We start from the raw sequence: 16,477 nt of genomic DNA on the forward strand, positions 1-16,477 counted from the left end.
TGAACATGTCTCCTATAATGAGCCAGTACCTTAGTGAACATGGCTCCTATAATGGGCCAGTACCCTAGTGAACATGGCTCCTATAATGGGCCAGTACCCTAGTGAACATGGCTCCTATAATGGGCCAGTACCCTAGTGAACATGGCTCCTATAATAGGCCAGTACCTTAGTGAGCATGGCTCCTATAATGGGCCAGTACCTTGGTGAGCATGGCTCCTATAATGGGCCAGTACCCTAGTGAACATGGCTCCTATAATGGGCCAGTACCCTAGTGAACATGGCTCCTATAATGGGCCAGTACCTTAGTGAGCATGGCTCCTATAATGGGCCAGTACCTTGGTGAGCATGGCTCCTATAATGGGCCAGTACCCTAGTGAACATGGCTCCTATAATGGGCCAGTACCCTAGTGAACATGGCTCCTATAATGGGCCAGTACCTTAGTGAGCATGGCTCCTATAATGGGTCAGTACCCTAGTGAACATGGCTCCTATAATGGGCCAGTACCTTAGTGAGCATGGCTCCTATAATGGGCCAGTACCTTAGTGAGCATGGCTCCTATAATGGGCCAGTACCTTAGTGAGCATGGCTCCCATAACGGGCCAGTACCCTAGTGAGCATGGCTCCTATAATGGGCCAGTACCTTAGTGAGCATGGCTCCCATAACGGGCCAGTACCTTAGTGAGCATGGCTCCCATAACGGGCCAGTACCTTAGTGAGCATGGCTCCTATAATGGGCCAGTACCCTAGTGAACATGGCTCCTATAATGGGCCAGTACCTTAGTGAACATGGCTCCTATAATGGGCCAGTACCCTAGTGAACATGGCTCCTATAATGGGCCAGTACCTTAGTGAGCATGGCTCCCATAACGGGCCAGTACCCTAGTGAGCATGGCTCCCATAACGGGCCAGTACCTTAGTGAGCATGGCTCCTATAACGGGCCAGTACCTTAGTGAGCATGGCTCCTATAACGGGCCAGTACCTTAGTGAGCATGGCTCCTATAACGGGCCAGTACCTTAGTGAGCATGGCTCCTATAATGCTGGGTCCGTGGCAGTTCAGTAGGCTCTCCTGGTTGACAGGGTGATGACGAATCAGATTCTTCACCATCAGCAGGAAGGCTGCTACACTGTTCCTCTCCAGCCGACCATCTGACACACACACACACACACACACACACACACACACACACACACACACACACACACACACACACACACACACACACACACACACACACACACACACACACACACACACACACACACACACATTAATTGACGTAAAATAAGCCTGTTGAGTACGATAGCGCTTCATCAGTGTTCACGGAGCACCATTTCCAAAATCAAAATATTCCCAGTAACGTAGCTCTTTAACACCCACTGACCTTGCAAAGTACGTCAATTAAGCAATAAAGGCCCGAGGGGGTGTGGTATAAGGCCAATATACCACGGCTAAGGGCTGTTCTTAGGCTGGACGCAACACGGCCCTTAGCAGTGGTATATTGGCCTTATACCACAAACCCCTGAGGTGCCTTACTGCTGTTATAAACTGGTTACCAACATAATTACAGCAGGAAAAATAAATGTTGTCATACCCATGGTACACGGTCTGATATACCACGGCTGTCAGCCAATCAGCATTCGGGGATAGAACCGATTCGAGCCCTGAATGTTGATTGGCTGAAAGCCGCGGTATTACAAAACATATATTTTTACTGTTCTAATTAGCCGTGGTATATTGACCATATAACACATCCCCTCTGACTTATTGAATGTACAATGACTAAGGGCTGTTCTTAGGCACAACCCAAAGCGGAGTACAGCCTGGACACAGCCCTTAGCCGTGGTATATTGACCATATAACACATCCCCTCTGGCTTATTGAATGTACAATGACTAAGGGCTGTTCTTAGGCACAACCCAACGCGGAGTACAGCCTGGACACAGCCCTTAGCCGTGGTATATTGACCATATAACACATCCCCTCTGGCTTATTGAATGTACAATGACTAAGGGCTGTTCTTAGGCACAACCCAACGCGGAGTACAGCCTGGACACAGCCCTTAGCCGTGGTATATTGGTCATATATCACAAATCCCAGAGGTGCCTTACTGCTGTTATAAACTGGTTACCAATGTAATTAGAGCAGTAAACAAGTACAGCTGTGGGTATATTGTGTGATATACACATGGCTGAAATGCTGTTTCAGCCAATTAGCATTCAGGGCTGGAACCCCCCAGTTGATAATACAGTATAATATATCTGTCTCTCTATTATCTCCAACACACACATACAGCAGTACAAACACACACTGGACCCTGTACAGGCTACTGACCGGAGGACTTGCCCAGTGGCAGCAGCATGCCGACAGGCCCCCGGGAGGAGCTACCGGTTAGTTCTGGTCCAAGCAGGTCTGACGTCTCCTGGCCTCCTCCCTCCGCCTGCTCTGGCTCACACACCTGTTCCAGGAGGGGCAGTAGAACCCCCATGCCCCCCACTGTGTTCAACACATCCTACAGGGATACACACACAGAGACAAACATACATACACACAGTCAGACACAGAGATATACACAGTCAGACCAGAAGCATACATACACACAGTCAGACACAGAGACAAACACACAGTCAGACACAGAGACATACACAGTCAGACACAGAGACATACATACACACAGTCAGACACAGAGACATACATACATACACACAGAGGCATTCATACATACACACAGAGACATACATACATACACACAGTCAGACACAGAGACATACACACAGTCAGACACAGAGACATACACACAGTCAGACACAGAGACATACACACAGTCAGACACAGAGACATACACACAGTCAGACACAGAGACATACACACAGTCAGACACAGAGACATACACACAGTCAGACACAGAGACATACATACAGTCAGACACAGAGACAAACATACATACACACAGTCAGACACAGAGACAAACATACAGTCAGACACAGAGACAAACATACATACACACAGTCAGACACAGAGACATACATACAGTCAGACACAGAGACAAACATACATACACACAGTCAGACACAGAGACATACACACAGTCAGACACAGAGACATACATACAGTCAGACACAGAGACAAACATACAGTCAGACACAGAGACAAACATACATACACACAGTCAGACACAGAGACATATATACAGTCAGACACAGAGACAAACATACATACACACAGTCAGACACAGAGACATACATACAGTCAGACACAGAGACAAACATACATACACACAGTCAGACACAGAGACATACACACAGTCAGACACAGAGACATACATACATACACACAGTCAGACACAGAGATACACACAGTCAGACACAGAGATATACACAGTCAGACACAGAGACATACACACAGTCAGACACAGAGACATACACACAGTCAGACACAGAGACATACACACAGTCAGACACAGAGACATACACACAGTCAGACACAGACACATACACACAGTCACAGTCTTGTCACTCGAGGAACCCTCACCCAAGCACAGTGATGTTGCCAGGTCCAACTAGTTTACTGAGCTCTTGGTTAACAAAGACAGTAGCAACTATTGGAGGGAGAATGAATAGCAACACACCTTGATGTCCCAGTTCACCACCCTGTGGCCTGTCAGTCTGCCATCATACTGGTGGTTAGGAGACAGGTCCACACAGATCTGACTCTTGAAGGCCTGAGACAAATACAAGTGTTTTAATGACAGCGTTGCTACCCGTTGTTACTACAGCGTTGCTACCCGTTGTTACTACAGCGTTACTACCCGTGGTTACTACAGCGTTGCTACCCGTTGTTACTACAGCGTTGCTACCCGTTGTTACTACAGCGTTGCTACCCGTTGTTACTACAGCGTTACTACCCGTTGTTACTACAGCATTACTACCCGTTGTTACTACAGCGTTACTACCGTTGTTACTACAGCATTACTACCCGTTGTTACTACAGCGTTACTACCCGTTGTTACTACAGCATTACTGCCCGTTGTTGCTACAGCGTTACTACCCATTGTTGCTACAGCGTTACTACCCGTTGTTGCTACAGCGTTACTACCCGTTGTTGCTACAGCGTTACTACCCGTTGTTGCTACAGCGTTACTACCCATTGTTGCTACAGCGTTACTACCCGTTGTTGCTACAGCGTTACTACCCGTTGTTGCTACAGCGTTACTACCCGTTGTTGCTACAGCGTTACTACCCATTGTTGCTACAGCGTTACTACCCGTTGTTGCTACAGCGTTACTACCCGTTGTTACTACAGCGTTACTACCCGTTGTTACTACAGCGTTGCTACCCGTTGTTACTACAGCATTACTACCCGTTGTTACTACAGCATTACTACCCGTTGTTACTACAGCATTACTACCCGTTGTTACTACAGCGTTGCTACCCGTTGTTACTACAGCGTTACTACCCGTTGTTACTACAGCGTTACTACCCGTTGTTACTACAGCATTACTACCCGTTGTTACTACAGCATTACTACCCGTTGTTACTACAGCATTACTGCCCGTTGTTGCTACAGCGTTACTACCCATTGTTGCTACAGCGTTACTACCCGTTGTTGCTACAGCGTTACTACCCGTTGTTGCTAGAGCGTTACTACCCGTTGTTGCTACAGCGTTACTACCCATTGTTGCTACAGCGTTACTACCCGTTGTTGCTACAGCGTTACTACCCGTTGTTGCTACAGCGTTACTACCCGTTGTTGCTACAGCGTTACTACCCATTGTTGCTACAGCGTTACTACCGTTGTTGCTACAGCGTTACTACCCGTTGTTACTACAGCGTTACTACCCGTTGTTACTACAGCGTTGCTACCCGTTGTTACTACAGCATTACTACCCGTTGTTACTACAGCATTACTACCCGTTGTTACTACAGCATTACTACCCGTTGTTACTACAGCGTTGCTACCCGTTGTTACTACAGCGTTACTACCCGTTGTTACTACAGCGTTACTACCCGTTGTTACTACAGCATTACTACCCGTTGTTACTACAGCGTTACTACCGTTGTTACTACAGCATTACTACCCGTTGTTACTACAGCGTTACTACCGTTGTTACTACAGCATTACTGCCCGTTGCTACAGCTGCGTTACTACCCATTGTTGCTACAGCGTTACTACCCGTTGTTGCTACAGCGTTACTACCCGTTGTTGCTACAGCGTTACTACCCGTTGTTGCTACAGCGTTACTACCCATTGTTGCTACAGCGTTATTACCCGTTGTTGCTACAGCGTTACTACCCGTTGTTGCTACAGCGTTACTACCCATTGTTGCTACAGCGTTACTACCCATTGTTGCTACAGCGTTACTACCCGTTGTTGCTACAGCGTTACTACCCGTTGTTGCTACAGCGTTACTACCCGTTGTTACTACAGCGTTACTACCCGTTGTTACTACAGCATTACTACCCGTTGTTACTACAGCATTACTACCCGTTGTTACTACAGCATTACTACCCGTTGTTACTACAGCATTACTACCCGTTGTTACTACAGCACCCGTTGTTACTACAGCATTACCGCCCGTTGTTGCTACAGCGTTACTACCCGTTGTTGCTACAGCGTTACTACCCGTTGTTGCTACAGCGTTACTACCCGTTGTTACTACAGCATTACTACCCGTTGTTACTACAGCATTACTACCCGTTGTTACTACAGCGTTACTACCTGTTTTTAGAACATTGTAACTATGTAACATTGTAACTGTGTTCTGGGAGGAGCCTGTGAGTGAGCCACCCACCTGAGGAGTGTAGTAGAGAAGCAGTTTACTGTTGAGGTCCGACAGCTCTCCATCTGCCTTGAACAGGGACACATGGTTGGGGCCTGGGAGGGAGGGAGGGTTACAAGGTTACTATATATAGTGTGTTGGGTGTGTGTAGATACCTGCAGAATGTATGGCCCTAGTGTGTGTGGCCTAGCTAGTGTGTGTACAGTGTGTACAGGATACAATGTTTGGTCCCCCTGTAAATAAAATGACTAACTAGTAGGGTAGACAGATGTAGAAGAGGGTAGAAGACAACAACTGGAGTCTGGCCAGTAGGCCTTAAACCATGTGAACCTGACCACCAAGTCACAGCCTTGTGTGGGTGGGAAGAGGGGTGCTTATATGATTGATGCTGTATAATGATGTGATATTCTATGTGAAAGCAGCAGCACTTTTTAATGTTCAGACCAATTACCCCTCCGGACAATAAAGTAAGTCCTAATCCTACCAGCAGTGTCTAGGACCTTGGTGTGTGTGTGTACCAGCAGTGTATCGGGCCTTGGTGTGTGTGTGTACCTGCAGTGTCTAGGTCCTTGGTGTGTGTGTGTGTACCAGCAGTGTCTAGGTCCTTGGTGTGTGTGTGTACCAGCGGTGTCTAGGGCCTTAGTGTGTGTGTGTGTGTGTGTGTGTGTGTGTGTGTGTGTGTGTGTGTGTGTGTGTGTGTATCAGCAGTGTCTAGGGCCATGGTGTGTGTGTGTGTGTGTGTGTGTGTGTGTACCAGCAGTGTCTAGGGCCTTGGTGTGTGTGTGTGTGTGTGCCAGCAGTGTCTAGGGCCTTGGTGTGTGTGTGTGTGTACCAGCAGTATCTAGGGCCTTGGTGTGTGTGTGTGTGTGTACCAGCAGTGTCTAGGGCCTTGGTGTGTGTGTGTGTGTACCAGCAGTGTCTAGGGCCTTGGTGTGTGTGTGTACCAGCAGTGTATAGGGCCTTGGTGTGTGTGTGTACCAGCAGTGTCTAGGGCCTTGGTGTGTGTGTGTGTACCAGCAGTGTCTAGGACCTTGGTGTGTGTGTGTGTACCAGCAGTGTATAGGGCCTTGGTGTGTGTGTGTACCAGCAGTGTATAGGGCCTTGGTGTGTGTGTGTGTACCCCAGCAGTGTATAGGGCCTTGGTGTGTGTGTGTGTACCAGCAGTGTATAGGGCCTTGGTGTGTGTGTGTGTACCAGCAGTGTATAGGGCCTTGGTGTGTGTGTGTACCAGCAGTGTATAGGGCCTTGGTGTGTGTGTGGGTACCAGCAGTGTATAGGGCCTTGGTGTGTGTGTGTACCAGCAGTGTCTAGGGCCTTGGTGTGTGTGTGTACCAGCAGTGTATAGGGCCTTGGTGTGCACTGGCTGCAGGGCCTCATGACAGATGAAGGCGGTCCCCAGGAGCCCGTCCAGTGAGGTGGGCGTGCCCCACTCCGTGTCCTGCAGCCCGGCGGGGATGGTGTGGACGGGAGCGTCACGCAGGGGCCCAGGCCCCCAGCGGCCTGCCGCAAAGGAGGCTGGGAAGGACTGGGAGCGGGTGATGGGGGGAGCGTGGGCAGGGAAACCCATCTCTGCTGGGTGGAGGGAGGGGGGAGGCAGGGTGGGGGAGGTGGTGGTGGTGGTGGTACGGTGGCCTGCTGAGCCAATACAACAGGAGGTGAAAGGCTACAGGGGGAGGGAGTAGGGGAGAGGGAGTAGGAAGGGAGGAGGGAGGGAGTAGGGAATGAATAAGAAAGGAGGGTGTAGGGAGGGAGGATAAAGTTAGACAAGATAGTAGTGTTTCTGTTAGCTATCCACCCAGTCAGACCCAGTAGGATGTACCAACAAGAGACGTACCAACAAGAGACGTACCAACAAGACATGTACCAACAAGAGATGTACCAACAAGACATGTACCAACAAGAGACGTAATGGACTAATGGACCCAGGATGGCTAATGGACCCAGGATGGCTAATGGACCCAGGATGGTTAATGGATCCAGGATGGCTAATGGACCCAGGATGGCTAATGGACCCAGGATGGCTAATGGACCCAGGATGGCTAATGGACCCAGGATGGTTAATGGACCCAGGATGGTTAATGGATCCAGGATGGCTAATGGACCCAGGATGGCTAATGGACCCAGGATGGCTAATGGATCCAGGATGGCTAATGGACCCAGGATGGCTAATGGACCCAGGATGGCTAATGGACCCAGGATGGCTAATGGACCCAGGATGGCTAATGCAGCCGTAATGGACCCAGGATGGCTAATGCAGCCGTAATTGACCCAGCAAGACCTCAGGTTTCAACAGTTACCATGAAAACAGAACAGATGTAAAATGTGTTTTTTAAAGTGTAATCAAACAACAAGAGACAACTGAGGATCATAAACAATTGTCTTTCCATTTTCTATGTCTGTCTTTGGCACTTTGCTCTCAGTCTTTGTCCTAATCCAGACATATTTTGTCCTATTCCTACCATACTTTGCTTTCCCAATTTAGTAATGTCCTTCACCCCAATGTCTCAGTCTCTCACCTCATTGAGCGAGGGGAATCGGAGCTGGGCTGTCTTGCGCTGTTCTCCATCGATGTAGATGGTGACCAGATTCTGACCGAAGGGACGGCGGCCGGGAATATGGACTATATCCACAGAGTGCTGTAGGGTAAAGAGAGAGAGCGAGGAGAGCGAGAGGGAGAAGAGAGAGAGCGAGAGGGAGAAGAGAGAGAGGAGAGAGAGAGGGAGGGAGGAGAGAGCGAGAGGAAGAGAGAGCGAGAAGAGAGAGTGAGAGAGGAGAGCAAGAGGGAGAAGAGAGAGCGAGAAGAGAGAAGGAGGAGGAGAGAGCGAGAGGAGGAAGAGAGAGTGAGAAGAGGGAGAAGAGAGAGAGTGAGCGAGCAAGAGGGGGAGAGAGAGGGAGGAGGAGAGAGAGGGAGGAGGAGAGAGAGGGTGGAGGAGAGAGCGAGAGGGAGAAGAGAGAGAGCGAGAGAGAAGAGAAAATAGTCTTTACTCAATATATTGCAGGTAAAATATGACTTCTATGCAAGGTATGCCTGCTAGATTATTGTGCTTTCTCCAGAATCTAGAAACATGAGTGTGTCTTGAACTAGTTAAACATCCATTATTAAACAGTCCCTGATGATGATCATTCATTAGAGTAACAACACAGCTGTAGTGAACAGATGGCACAGCAGCTAACTGGCTGATCCCAGCTTACATCAGGCCTGTCAGATAAGATGGGGAAACAACTCCGTAATTGAGAGGCTGTGTCTCGATCTGATTGCCTCCCGAATGGAGTAGTGGTCTGGGAGTAGTGGCCTGAGGAAACACACTTAATGTGTTGTGAAAAGTGTAACGAAATGTAATGGCATGTCATGTTTTAAATTGTATAGAACTGTCTTCATGTTGCTCGACCCCAGGAAGAGTAGCTGCTGCCTTGGCAGGAACTAATGGGGATCCATAATAAACCCCAGGAAGAGTATCTGCTGCCTTGGCATGAACTAATGGGGATCCATAATAAACCCCAGGAAGAGTATCTGCTGCCTTGGCAGGAACTAATGGGGATCCATAATAAACCCCAGGAAGAGTATCTGCTGCCTTGGCAGGAACTAATGGTGATCCATAATAAACCCAAATGGCACCCTATTCTCTAGTCTCTATAAAGTGCACTACATTTAACCCTGGTCAAACCTAGTGCACTGTATAGGGAATAGGGTGAAATTTGGTCCCCATCCTCTGTCCCGATATCTCTGTGTGTATCTTACCCAGCAGCAGTCTGTCAGAGGGTGTTCTGGCAGGGACACGACCATGTAGTCTTTCTTAGTGCAGACAGCCACCACCAACACTCCCTCCATGGTGAAGAAAGCCTCTAAACCCGTACCACTGGCTGTCAACAGGCTGAGCACCAAGGAGACAGGAAACACATCAATAACTGCCCCCTTGGGGGATCGATAAAGTTAACTGAATGGATTTGAATTTGATCCAACTGACGACTGGTGGCAATATTAAGTTACTCTGCCTGTTACATACTTTTAAATCCTATTGCTTTCAACTAGGGCTGTGGCGGTCATGACATTTTGCCAGCCGGTTGTTGTCATGCAAAAGCCTGCTGGTCTCCCGGTAATTGACCGGTAATGAACATGCAACACACGTCGGTGGATCATCTAATAATAAATCTATGTAATAGACACCATCACAACACATACAGGATGTATTCAGGTGTAAAGAAACATTATGACGTGAATAAAATGTATTTCAGAAGAACAGAATATGAGCTACGCGATGTTATCTGGCTGTGCTCCATGACATAGGCTATAGGCCAGTTCCTTTAGCTGACAAGATATGCTCATAAGTCCCGTCCCATTATTTGATGATTTTATAGTAAGAAGAATATATTTGAACTTAGCTGAATCAAATAGAAAGGATATTTCCCCCATTCCGGAGCCAGTGAGCACACGGTGGATATGTGGAGTGTAAAAATGCTCATTTGAAACAGGTCCTATATGCTATAGATTTACAGTTATTTGTCAACTTTACACTCAACATTCACCCATCAGTCTCAATGTAATCTTGTCTTTACTAATATGTACAGGCTTTCACCCTGCTGTTGAACTTCTTTCTTCAAATGGACCATCACAGTGAGGGAGGGGAGTTTGAAAAGCATGATAATGTTTTGATGGTAAGTGTTTGATGTGATTTTAGATTGCATTGATGTCAGAGTGGTTAGAGGAACAATAGAGCCCTGAGTACCAGGCCATTAGGACCTGATGGAGTGACAATAGAGCCCTGAGTACCAGGCCTTTAGGACCTGATGGAGGGACCGTAGAGCCCTGAGTACCAGGCCATTAGGACCTGATGGAGTGACAATAGAGCCCTGAGTACAAGGCCATTAGGACCTGATGGAGGGACCATAGAGCCCTGAGTACCAGGCCAGTAGGACCTGATGGAGGGACCATAGAGCCCTGAGTACCAGGCCATTAGGACCTGATGGAGGGACCATAGAGCCCTGAGTACCAGGCCATTAGGACCTGATGGAGTGACAATAGAGCCCTGAGTACCAGGCCAGTAGGACCTGATGGAGGGACCATAGAGCCCTGAGTACCAGGCCATTAGGACCTGATGGAGGGACCATAGAGCCCTGAGTACCAGGCCATTAGGACCTGATGGAGTGACAATAGAGTCCTGAGTACAAGGCCAGTAGGACCTGATGGAGGGACCATAGAGCCCTGAGTACCAGGCCATTAGGACCTGATGGAGGGACCATAGAGCCCTGAGTACCAGGCCATTAGGACCTGATGGAGGGACCATAGAGCACTGAGTACCAGGCCATGAGGACCTGATGGAGGGACCGTTGAGCCCTGAGTACCAGGCCATTAGGACCTGATGGTCGTTAGTGGGTAGGGTGCTAACAAAGCATGACACAGTGCATGAGAGGAGATTACCGCGACTCAACAGTCACGTGGAATTTTACTGCGTTCATGACTCATGACTGCCAGTGTGGCAGTAATATGGTCACCGCAACATCCCATATTGAAAACAGAGACGTGGGGGGATTTTCGCCCTCATTGGGCCAGTGCCGGACTTGCTCATTGGGCCAGCACAGGCTCGCTCATTGGGCCAGCACTGGCTCGCTCATTGGGCCAGCACCGGCTCGCTCATTGGGCCAGCACCGGCTCGCTCATTGGGCCAGCACCGGCTCGCTCATTGGCCCAGCACCGGCTGGGCACACATCAAGCAGTAGTGTGGTCTTAGGTGTATCCCCATCTCTCCAGTCTGGTACCTGTACAGCTGTTTCCTGCGGGGGCCTTTGCCCATACCCCGTGTCGCCGCCCCTGGTGCCCCAGCAGACAGGCGGGTGCCGGGCGTGGAGAACTCTGAGTGGTATTGTGGGAAGTCCATGTTGAGACAGAGCCAGGCGTGGAAGGAAAACCCACTGCCTGGCCAGCGCTGGACCGTGGGCACCATGATCCCTGCCAGGGGATGGGTCAGGTCAAAATACTGCAGGGCGCTGTTCCTCCCCTCCCTGGCCGCCATCGCCGCCAGCACCCGGATGATGCGGGCGCAGTAAGGGTGTGTCCCCGTCCTCTTCCCTGCCAACACGTCCTGCCCCTGGTAAGGGAGAGAATTTTATCTAAGGGTGGTCATGTGCTGTATATAGGGTGATATCTAGACAGGGGGGTGATATCTGAACAAAGGGGTGATATCTGAACAGAGGGGTGATATCTGGACGGAGGGGTGATATCTGGACGGAGGGGTGATATCTGAACAAAGGGGTGATATCTGAACAGAGGGGTGATATCTGGACAAAGGGGTGATATCTGAACAGAGGGGTGATATCTGGACGGAGGGGTGATATCTGGACGGAGGGGTGATATCTGGACGGAGGGGTGATATCTGGACAGGGGGTGATATCTGAACAAAGGGGTGATATCTGAACAGAGGGGTGATATCTGGACGGAGGGGTGATATCTGGACGGAGGGGTGATATCTGAACAAAGGGGTGATATCTGTACAGAGGGGTGATATCTGGACAAAGGGGTGATATCTGAACAGAGGGGTGATATCTGGACGGAGGGGTGATATCTGGACGGAGGGGTGATATCTGGACGGAGGGGTGATATCTGGACAGAGGGGTGATATCTGGACGGAGGGGTGATATCTGGACGGAGGGGTGATATCTGAACAAAGGGGTGATATCTGGACAGAGGGGTGATATCTGGACGGAAGGGGTGATATCTGGACGGAAGGGGTGATATCTGGACGGAAGGGGTGATATCTGTACAGAGGGGTGATATCTGTACAGAGGGGTGATATCTGTACAGAGGGGTGATATCTGGACGGAGGGGTGATATCTGGACGGAGGGGTGATATCTGGACGGAAGGGGTGATATCTGGACGGAGGGGTGATATCTGGACGGAGGGGTTATATCTGGACAGAGGGGTGATATCTGGACAGAGGGGTTATATCTGGACGGAGGGGTGATATCTGAACAGGGGGGTGATATCTGAACAGGGGGGTGATATCTGAACAGAGGGGTGATATCTGGACAGAGGGGTGATATCTGGACAGAGGGGTTATATCTGGACGGAGGGGTGCTATCTGGACGGAATGGGTGATATCTGTACAGAGGGGTGATATCTGTACGGAATGGGTGATATCTGGACGGAAGGGGTGATATCTGGACGGAAGGGGTGATATCTGGACGGAGGGGTGATATCTGGACGGAGGGGTGATATCTGGACGGAATGGGTGATATCTGTACAGAGGGATGATATCTGTACGGAATGGGTGATATCTGGACGGAAGGGGTGATATCTGGACGGAAGGGGTGATATCTGGACGGAGGGGTGATATCTGGACGGAGGGGTGATATCTGTACAGAGGGGTGATATCTGTACAGAGGGGTGATATCTGGACGGAGGGCTGATATCTGGACGGAGGGCTGATATCTGGACGGAAGGGGTGATATCTGGACGGAGGGGTGATATCTGGACGGAGGGGTGATATCTGGACAGAGGGGTGATATCTGGACAGAGGGGTGATATCTGTACAGAGGGGTGATATCTGGACGGAAGGGGTGATATCTGGACGGAATGGGTGATATCTGTACAGAGGGGTGATATCTGTACGGAGGGGTGATATCTGGACGGAAGGGGTGATATCTGGACGGAGGGGTGATATCTGGACGGAGGGGTGATATCTGTACAGAGGGGTGATATCTGGACGGAAGGGGTGATATCTGGACGGAAGGGGTGATATCTGGACGGAGGGGTGATATCTGTACAGAGGGGTGATATCTGAACAGGGGGTGATATCTGGACGGAGGGGTGATATCTGAACAGGGGGGTGATATCTGAACAGAGGGATGATATCTGGACAGAGGGGTGATATCTGGACAGAGGGGTGATATCTGGACAGAGGGGTGATATCTGGACGGAAGGGGTGATATCTGTACAGAGGGGTGATATCTGGACGGAGGGGTGATATCTGGACGGAGGGGTGATATCTGAACAGAGGGGTGATATCTGAACAGAGGGGTGATATCTGGACGGAGGGGTGATATCTGAACAGAGGGGTGATATCTGAACAGAGGGGTGATATCTGGACGGAGGGGTGATATCTGGACAGAGGGGTGATATCTGGACAGAGGGGTTATATCTGGACAGAGGAGTGATATCTGGGTTAATTGTTAAGGTTGGTGATGTAGATGCTTCTATGTACAACATCAAAATAAATTCCTAGTAACTTTTGTTGCATGGCAATAAGGTTCTGATTCTGAATGGTTTTACAGTGCCCTCTGTAAATATTGGGACAGTGAAGCACTTTTCTTTTGAAATCCAACAATGACTGAGGTTAAAATGCGTACTGTCGTCTTTAATTTGAGGGTATTTTCATCCATGTTGGGTAAACCATTTAGAAATTACAGACCTTTTTTAATACATTGTCCCCCAATTTTAGGAGACCAAAAGTATTGGGTCAAATTGACTTCTATGTGTATTAAAGTAGTCAGAAGTTTAATATTTGGTCCCATTTTCACACAACGACTGCAGTATATCAAGCTGGTGACTGTACAAACTTGTTGGATGTACTTGCTGTTAATCTGAAACACAACAAAAACTATTTTGTGCCCAATAGAAATGAATGGTAAATAATGTGTCGAGTCATTTTTATTGTAAATAAGAATAGAATGTTCCTTAACCCTTCTACATTAATGTGGATTCTACCATGATTACAGGTAGTCCTGATGATCGTACATAATGATGAGTGAGAAAGTTACAGACGCACAAATATACCACCAAGACATGCTAACCTCTCACCATTACAATAACAGGGGAGGTTAGCATTTTATAGCATACCACCAAGACATGCTAACCTCTCACCATTACAATAACAGGGAGGTTAGCATTTTATAGCATACCACCAAGACATGCTAACCTCTCACCATTACAATAACAGGGGAGGTTAGCATTTTATAGCATACCACCAAGACATGCTAACCTCTCACCATTACAATAACAGGGGAGGTTAGCATTTTATAGCATACCACCAAGACATGCTAACCTCTCACCATTACAATAACAGGGGAGGTTAGCATTTTATAGCATACCACCAAGACATGCTAACCTCTCACCATTACAATAACAGGGGAGGTTAGCATTTTATAGCATACCACCAAGACATGCTAACCTCTCACCATTACAATAACAGGGGAGGTTAGCATTTTATAGCATACCACCAAGACATGCTAACCTCTCACCATTACAATAACAGGGGAGGTTAGCATTTTATAGCATACCACCAAGACATGCTAACCTCTCACCATTACAATAACAGGGGAGGTTAGCATTTTATAGCATACCCCCAAGACATGCTAACCTCTCACCATTACAATAACAGGGGAGGTTAGCATTTTATAGCATACACCCAAGACATGCTAACCTCTCACCATTACAATAACAGGGGAGGTTAGCATTTTATAGCATACCCCCAAGACATGCTAACCTCTCACCATTACAATAACAGGGGAGGTTAGCATTTTATATCATACCCCCAATACATGCTAACCTCTCACCATTACAATAACAGTGGAGGTTAGCATTTTATATCATACCCCCAAGACATGCTAACCTCTCACCATTACAATAACAGGGGAGGTTAGCATTTTATATCATACCCCCAAGACATGCTAACCTCTCACCATTACAATAACAGGGGAGGTTAGCATTTTATATCATACCCCCAAGACATGCTAACCTCTCACCATTACAATAACAGGGGAGGTTAGTATTTTGGGTGGGGGTATGATATTTAGAGTATAAAGCCCAATTATTATTTTTTTAAATGCTTCACTGTCCCAATAATTACGGAGGGCACTGTAAATGACTCTGTAAATGACTCTGTATATTGCACTGTAGATTACACAAATTAAAGCATTACAGAGCATCATTTTGAAATCAAATACCTGGTCGAGGGGTCGGAGCAGCCTCAACAGAGACTTCAGCTCAGCAGGCCTCAGACAGAGAGACCCCATGTCCTGTAACATCCCCAGGAGGCCATCGGCACACTGGCGGTCCAGTCTCTGTGGCTGGGAGAGGACATGGAGCACAGCCCCCACCAGGCCGGCCTCCACAGCCACCGTACGGCAGGCCAGGGAGCCCCCGCAGACCGCAGCCAGCCACTGGGCTACCAGGAGCTGCAGGTCCCTCTGGGGGGCCAGGTCAGGCAGCCACTGTAGGAGGAGGAGGAGGGGCTGGTCGTTACTGACACCCAGGTGATGGGTGTGGGCGTGTTCCCCTTCCACCGCCTAGTGGAGAGAAGGAGAGGCAGAGAAAAGAGGAAGGCAATGAGAGAGGAGTGAGAGAGTCAGAGGTTTTTGTGGAAGTCCAAATATATCTAACCCACAGAACGATGACAAGTAAAGGACTAATTGCCTTCATGACAACATGACATTCTCTTCCTTTACACTCTACATTAGTATCCCTTTAACCAGATGAAGTGAGGAGGTGTCGATCTGCTCACCATGTTCATGAGTTCCTGCAGCAGACGTTTAGTGGGCTGACCCTGACTCTTCAGCACGTCAAACAGCTGGGAGTAGCCAATCCTCTCCTTGAATACCTCCTGGAGGGAGAAGAACACAGAGACACAAATATAGACAGGCTGGTAATGTACAGAGACACAAATATAGACATGCTGGTAATGTACAGAGACACAAATATAGACAT

The 16,477-nt window shown here is 48.6% G+C and overlaps 2 protein-coding genes across 2 annotated transcripts in view; one reads left to right on the plus strand and one right to left on the minus strand.

Annotated features, from left to right (window-relative positions):
* LOC135519807 (neurobeachin-like protein 2) overlaps positions 1-16,477 on the plus strand; it is a 190,046-nt gene that overhangs the window by 97,492 nt on the left and 76,077 nt on the right.
* LOC135521295 (neurobeachin-like protein 2) overlaps positions 1-16,477 on the minus strand; it is a gene marked incomplete at its 3' end in the record, with an annotated part of 60,370 nt that overhangs the window by 43,145 nt on the left and 748 nt on the right. The window contains 10 exon segments of the mRNA XM_064947214.1: positions 1,016-1,149; positions 2,336-2,513; positions 3,630-3,722; positions 5,793-5,875; positions 7,113-7,443; positions 8,297-8,416; positions 9,520-9,652; positions 11,535-11,863; positions 15,718-16,059; positions 16,275-16,373. Coding sequence (XP_064803286.1) covers positions 1,016-1,149; positions 2,336-2,513; positions 3,630-3,722; positions 5,793-5,875; positions 7,113-7,443; positions 8,297-8,416; positions 9,520-9,652; positions 11,535-11,863; positions 15,718-16,059; positions 16,275-16,373 — 1,842 coding nt within the window.

This window comes from Oncorhynchus masou, chromosome 29 (genome assembly GCF_036934945.1).
Source record: "Oncorhynchus masou masou isolate Uvic2021 chromosome 29, UVic_Omas_1.1, whole genome shotgun sequence".
In the NCBI taxonomy this organism is placed as follows: domain Eukaryota; kingdom Metazoa; phylum Chordata; class Actinopteri; order Salmoniformes; family Salmonidae; genus Oncorhynchus; species Oncorhynchus masou.